Genomic DNA, 6,825 nt, shown 5'->3' with positions numbered 1-6,825 from the left:
GGGAGCAAAACCCCTCAAAGATTGGCACTCCATAATGCATGAGAGATTGGAAGTACGTCCTCCTAATTATATATGTTTATTTGGCATTATTATTACTAATATTATTTACTTCATCCCATGGTGTAAGATGGGGCTGGTAAGTTGATTACTGTAGTCTTAACCTTTGTCATCATATGAATGCTGTTGGTGATTCCTTGAGAACCAATTCCACTATCCTTAATACCCTGCACAAATCAGTTTTTAAGAATGTTTACTGGAATAATATTTTTTTAACTTTCATGGGTAAATATTAGAATGTAACGAATCTAACTCAACTCCAAAAGCTAGTTTAAAAAGTGAAGATCAAATGACATAATATCTCCATATTCACTTAAGAGGTCGCGGGTTCGAATCTCCCTATCTTTGGTAAAAAAAAAAAAAAAAAAAATATAAAAAATTTATAGTGTAGTAATGAAGATCAAGTAAGGAAAAGAATTTTCTTTTTAATTTAACAAGGCTTTTGCGGTTTTAAAGCGTGGTTGTATATCTTGCTATGGCCACGCTTTCTGAAGCAGTATTAGAATTGAGATTGGATAGGCCTAACTCAATCCCAAGCGTTAGATTTTAGGTCAAGTTAGAACCAATCAATTCTACTATCAAACTTCCCAAAATAAATTTTAATTCTACATTTAAACTTGAGAATAATTAAGATGGAGGAGGAGAAAGATTTCACCTGAAATGGAAAGTGATCTGGTCCGCGAGCTGGAGCTGAATTAATTTGAACTGTTCCTGTCTCCATTGCATCACTTATCATTATTGCTTTGTTTATGTCACTTGTGAAGACACATCCCTAAATTACACAAAAAAGGAAATAATCATGGACATGGATCAATGAACTGATTGTGTTGGAGCTAGTTGCTTCCTATAATTATAATCAACATGTTGTAGTGTTAAATGGACAAGAATGATGAGAAGTGGTAACCCTATTAATCCATATAACCAACTCCACTTCATGAAGAAAATACTTAATCCATAAGGTCTCAAGTGTGATATAGAAAAAATAACAACGACGACAACAATGATGACAACAATATTTGAAAGATATCCACCCAAAAAAGTGAAATGAATCAAAAAATAATGAAACATAAATTGCAATAATTTTGAATGAAGGTTCTCTTATCCTTCCAGTTATGCATATTGTTTAAAAGTGATGCTATATGAATACCTGAAGACCAAAATTGCTAGCATTACAATGGTGGATTCCTTCTTCAACAGAATTTATTCTGATAACTGGCAAAACTGGTCCGAACGGCTCCTCCCACGCAATCCTCATATCCGGACGAACATTATCCAGCAGTAATGGCCATATGAGATTCCCTTTCCTCTTGTATTCCTGGCAGAATGTTGCCTTTTTCTCTTTAGCATCCATTACCAACCCTTCAATGAAGTTAGCAGAGGACTCTGTCACAACCGGCGTGATGTCACAGTCATCCTCCGGCGGACCAACAGTTAGCTTTGCAACTTTTTCGTTGACTTTCTTAACGAGAGAGCTCGCCACCTTTTCCATGACCAAAACAACCTTCACTGCTGTGCACCTTTGGCCACTGAACACAGAATATTATATAATTTATAGTTTGTCAGTGTTTGAGTTAGGAAATTAAGAATTGTCCTTCTTATGAATCTAGAAATGAGCTATATCTGTTGTGCTTAAACATGGTAGGTCCTGATGTTTAATTTAACAAAAGATTGAATTAGTGTAAAGATTTTTTAATGATATTCATTCCAGTTAAATGATTAAACAAGAATATGATAGTGATGGTCCTTTCATGAAATGTTTTCCTTCTTTGGATATGTTTCAAGTAAAGAAATTGATTTCCTAACTATAGATTTCCTACATTACACTCTTTGAGTGCAATTCTTTCTCGGACCCTGCATTGACGAGCGTTACTTGTGCATCGGGCTACCCTTTTATCTTCGATATCTAGACCCTATTATTAGAAATATGATAAATCCAGCACAAGGTTCAGATTAAGCAATTGGATATATTATCGTGTCGCATTGTTCTTGTTACCTATAGGAGAAGCCTCCTTTTACGATGTTAGCGGCGGCCAAATCCAAGTCAGCATCTTCAAGAACAATGCAAGCATCTTTTCCACCCAGCTCCATTTGAAGAGGAACCATGCCAGCTTTTCTTGATATTGATATCCCAGTGTCTCCACCTGTGAAACTGAGGATTAAGGTGAGTTAGATGTCAAATCTTTCAACTACAACTTGTAAAACATCTGTACTAATAACAAAAGGAACTCAAAGGATCTTTCCTATTAAAACATCTATACTAATAACAAAAACTTCCAAGTTATCTTGCATTTTGAACTATGTGCAAATTACTCACCTAAACTTCTCAAATGTGGAATTCTGATCCCTTAAACTTTGTTAAATGCTGTGTTATTTTTTATAGAAAGTTTGTCTTTGTCAGCATGGTCAGTATGCACATTTAGAAAAGTTCGAGAGATCGATTATCCGATGAGTGAACCTTTTACAAGTAATAGTGGACAACACAAAACACTTGTATGAAGCAGTTGATGAAGTGAAGAGGAAGTTTACCTTATGCAGTTCACACCTGGATGCATTGTAAGAAAGTCACCAATCTCAGAACCCTTTCCTGTGACACAGCCAATAAGGCCCTTAGGGAAACCAGCCAAATGGAAGCAATGCACCATGTGAAGTGCAGCAACAGCACCCTGTAAAAAACATAGACATCTTGAACAACACAAATGTGTTTTAATCATAAAATTGTACAGAATTCAGTGTCTCGAATCAGAAACCAGGGTCTCAACATTTCGAAGAGACACAAAATACATGTCTTTTATGGGTGTCTGTATGTAACCGTGTCCATAAATTTATATGACAGCAAACAAACAGAATACACGTGCCACCTTGTTCATCACTCTGATGGGCATAGACATGATCTTCAAAGTGTAAATTGTTGTCACAAATCTTTCTGAGATTAAACTGATGTCAAATGTATCTTTGAGAGTACAACTAAAATTGCTAGTTTAGTCTAACTTTATTTAATCATTGTAAAATCATCATAATAATTTATAAGCAAAAATAGTTGCAGACCTGAGTAGGGGGTTTGAGAACAATGGAGTTTCCAGCAATAAGAGCTGGAGCAATCTTCGAAATAGCCAGATTAACAGGATAATTAAAAGGCGGAATAGCCAGAACAACTCCAATTGGAATCTGCATACAAAAAATACATGCTTATTAATTTGATCTGACATTAGGTGGAGAAACTAAGAGAAATTAAAGAATAAGAACATATATTTATATGATATATTTCAATGTGAAAAAAAAAGAACTTGGTTAATGCTAGTCTCCAAAAGAGTAAGTGAAATACCTTGGAAGTGAGACAGTATTTGGTTCTATCATTGCCTGGAAAACTATCAGAGACCAGAAACTTTCCTTCTCCAAGAATTCTGACTCCTTCCTCAGCACAATATGATATCAAATCCCCTGATCTCACAACCTTTAATAAAATAGCATATATACCATTTTCATATTAGAGAGCCAATTGGGAAATGGAAATTCTGAAAATGTATTGAGTAAACTATCATTTTCTCCATGTTCAATCTTCAGAACATTGACAAATTTACCCATGAATAAGTGAAACAAACTTTCTACCCGCGAAAGATGAGTAAACTACTATTTCTATCTATGAATATTCATAAATGCTGACAAATCTACCTATGAATGAAATTTTTGTCATGTTTTGTGGGTACAAAGCTAGTTTTTGTGAGCATTCTGAATGAATTTTCAAACTAATTACACATACTTCAGTGACAGAATCTTTGGCTGGTTTTGCAATCTCCTTAACAAGGCACTCAGCAATAGGTGCCTTGTTCTCCTTCAATATTGCTGCAGCCTTGTGAAGCAACTCTGCTCTCTTCCACAGTGGTGTCTTTGCCCACAATTTCTGAGCTTTTTTTGCTGAGTCTATTACATTGTTAACTTCTTCCTGGGTACAAGCTGTCATTTTGAAAATTTTCAATCAGAATTAAAATTGGATCAATACTATAAACACTGACGGTGGAAAAAACCAAAAAAAAAAAATAAATAAATAAAAAAGCTCTAACCATGCTATCACTTTCCAATTCCATAAACTAAGCAAACAAAATAACAAAAGAGTAAGTAAAAACCAACATGAAGATCCACAGAATCGTTTGAATCAGGAAAAAAACAAGAAATTGAGATGGTAGATTAAAAGGGTATATGTAAATTAATTACCTTGAACCTTGTAGTGGGTGTTTCTGGTGGTGGGGTTGATGATGGGAACAGATTTTCCTGACGAGGACTTCTTCCACTGTCCATCAACATAGTATTTGTATACATCACCATCTATGATCTCTGAAAATGTTCCACTTCCAGCCATGAGCCAAGTAGAGCAATAATAATAATAATGATATTGATATATGTGATTGAGTAAATAATAAATGATGGTTATTTTGTATGTGTGGATTCAGACTGAGTCAAAGGAGGGGATGCAGATGTTGCTATTATTTAGCACTTAGTTTTGTGCCGCATTGACTGATCAGCGTGCTCTTCAGGCACTTTACAGAACCAAAGTAGGTTGCTGTATTAAAAAATTCACACTTAATTAAGATTGTTCTCAAAATATTGAGAAAATTTTATTTCACTTTTAAGATGTCAATGTATCATTTATTATTGTTACTACTTCAACATGTCATGCTCATGTTGGTGCTTTTGTTTCTATTATTGTTAGTCTATTCACTCGATTGTTCTCTCCGAATATTCAGATATATATGCCTTTTGAATTCTGAGACTCATGGAATATTTAAAATTAGTTTATTTTGGCATAGAGGATAGGCATAGGAGCATGTTTGGTACATAAAAAAAGAACAACCATGTTACATCTTGAAAAATCAACTATTAAGATATAAAATATATATTAAAAATAAATTAAATAATATATTTATTTATACATAAATATATAATAATTAATTTTTAATATATCAATCTCTTTTTGTATTAAATATTATAATGAATCAATTAAATTATGTTTTATGTTATCAAATAATAGAAAAAACAAATTGACTTAATATACTAAAAATGATAAATTATTTATATAACTCATAAACTCAACTCTTCCTAAAAAAGTTAAGAATATCTAGGCATATTAATGCCACTTTTTAATTTTGTTATGGAGATTAGAATGGGGTAGGATTCCGATATGGAGAGTAGACGTGTTTTACCTGCCTGTAGTGTCAGCGATGGAGTAATCGGACGGTGCGAATTGGAGCTGACAAATCAGACGGTCTGAGTTCCTCGTGACAAAACAAATGGTCTGAGTTGTTCCTTAAATTAAAGTCTATGTACATTTGATTAGATATTGAATAAGTCTATATTTAACTTTTTTTTATGTTATTTTCTTTTTTAAGCAGGTATCGAATAAAGCTTGGTGTCATTGATGGTTCTAACGTGCATGTTATGTAGTCTTTGACAAAGATGTAAAACAAGTTTTGGGAAAGAGCTGTGTAGAGATACTTGATCCACTCCTATTGATAAGATCTAACCAATATTTATTTCTAAAAGCATTAGTGAAGATATTTTTATTGGTACTTTTTATATTATTTATTATTAATATATTACGTAATATCCTGTAGAAAGGAGATCTATCAGATACACCTACACTTTTACTCAACCTAATTGATAAGATCTTTCTCTTCATCATTGAAGTTCAAATATATGATATTTCATATTTTTCACCTTCTTATAAAGTTAAGAAGATGACTAATAATGTGGATCTCATAAATAAATTCAAAGAGACTCACCCTATTCAAATTGTGAGTATATATAAGTGTACTTCTATTAAAAATTAATTTATTTTTTGCTTTCTTGGTCATTAGTAGTATCTAATTTATAAATAATAATTAATTATAATTTTAGGATAGGATGTTGACTACACCGGTGGTTTGCTTCTAATTTCAAAGACATTCTCAATCATTGAAGGGGAGAAAGTAGAAGGTGCTAAGGTATTTGTTCAAAAAATAATTTTTTTTGTTTGTTTGTTCTCTCAAAATTAGATCTTAATTTTATTCAAAAGATATTAGTGAGATAAAATCAAAGGTTAGAAAGAAGTCTTTAATTTAACGTGGTGTTTTATACAGAATTTATTGTTTGAATTCTCCAATGAAGTTGCGGCCAGTGATGAATCTGAATTGTTGGAAAATGCTATTACGCCAACTAAGCGATTATCCTCGGAGTCGGAAGAATCGAAGGTGGAAGGAGATACCTCAACTTGCAAGAAGATTAAGATTGAGAAAGAAACTTGAGAATTTGGATGCACATATTTTAGAATCCCTTTTAGAGTCTATCTAATAGAATAATGCCAAGCATATGTTTGTTTTGGTGGAAACATTGTCTTTTCTTGAGTTGTTATTTTTCTTTTGGTTCTTTTCAATTTTTATGTTTGGAATTTAGAATTTTTTTAAATGTAAATTGAAGTTATTTGGTTATTACTTGTGGTTTTATTTTTAATTTAATTTTCACCATTAATATTCTGATAATATCTAATTTAATATTTAATGTCATAAAGTTATAAATTTTTTCTTTGAATTATTGTTGATACAATTAAGTTAGTTATTAATTTTTAATGTGTATTTATTTAAAAAAATCTAATTATAATTTTAATTAAAGTATTATGGTTAGAATTTTAAATTTAAATTCAAATATACTTTTTTTTTAATTTTTACGTGGATTATAATAAAGTAAATATAATTACCAGTCTTATTAAGATGTGAGGTTATTTATACTATTTAAAAAAAT

The 6,825-nt window shown here is 32.0% G+C and overlaps 1 protein-coding gene across 1 annotated transcript; it reads right to left on the bottom strand.

The window, feature by feature from the left end:
* Nucleotides 1-9: 9 nt before the first annotated feature.
* Nucleotides 10-4,627, bottom strand: LOC107495583 (NADP-dependent glyceraldehyde-3-phosphate dehydrogenase). The gene is made up of 9 exons (XM_016116734.3): nucleotides 4,267-4,627; nucleotides 3,815-4,008; nucleotides 3,380-3,508; nucleotides 3,103-3,222; nucleotides 2,584-2,720; nucleotides 2,051-2,206; nucleotides 1,205-1,583; nucleotides 713-829; nucleotides 10-224 (listed from the first exon to the last, which is right to left on the bottom strand). Exons 1-9 carry the CDS (start codon nucleotides 4,409-4,411, stop codon nucleotides 111-113), a joined length of 1,491 nt encoding a protein of 496 aa, XP_015972220.1. The 5' UTR covers nucleotides 4,412-4,627; the 3' UTR covers nucleotides 10-110.
* Nucleotides 4,628-6,825: the final 2,198 nt, after the last annotated feature.

Source organism: Arachis duranensis, chromosome 6, assembly GCF_000817695.3.
Source record: "Arachis duranensis cultivar V14167 chromosome 6, aradu.V14167.gnm2.J7QH, whole genome shotgun sequence".
NCBI lineage: Eukaryota > Viridiplantae > Streptophyta > Magnoliopsida > Fabales > Fabaceae > Arachis > Arachis duranensis.
Note: the sequence above shows the minus strand (reverse complement) of the source record. Positions and strands in the feature narration are given on the sequence as shown.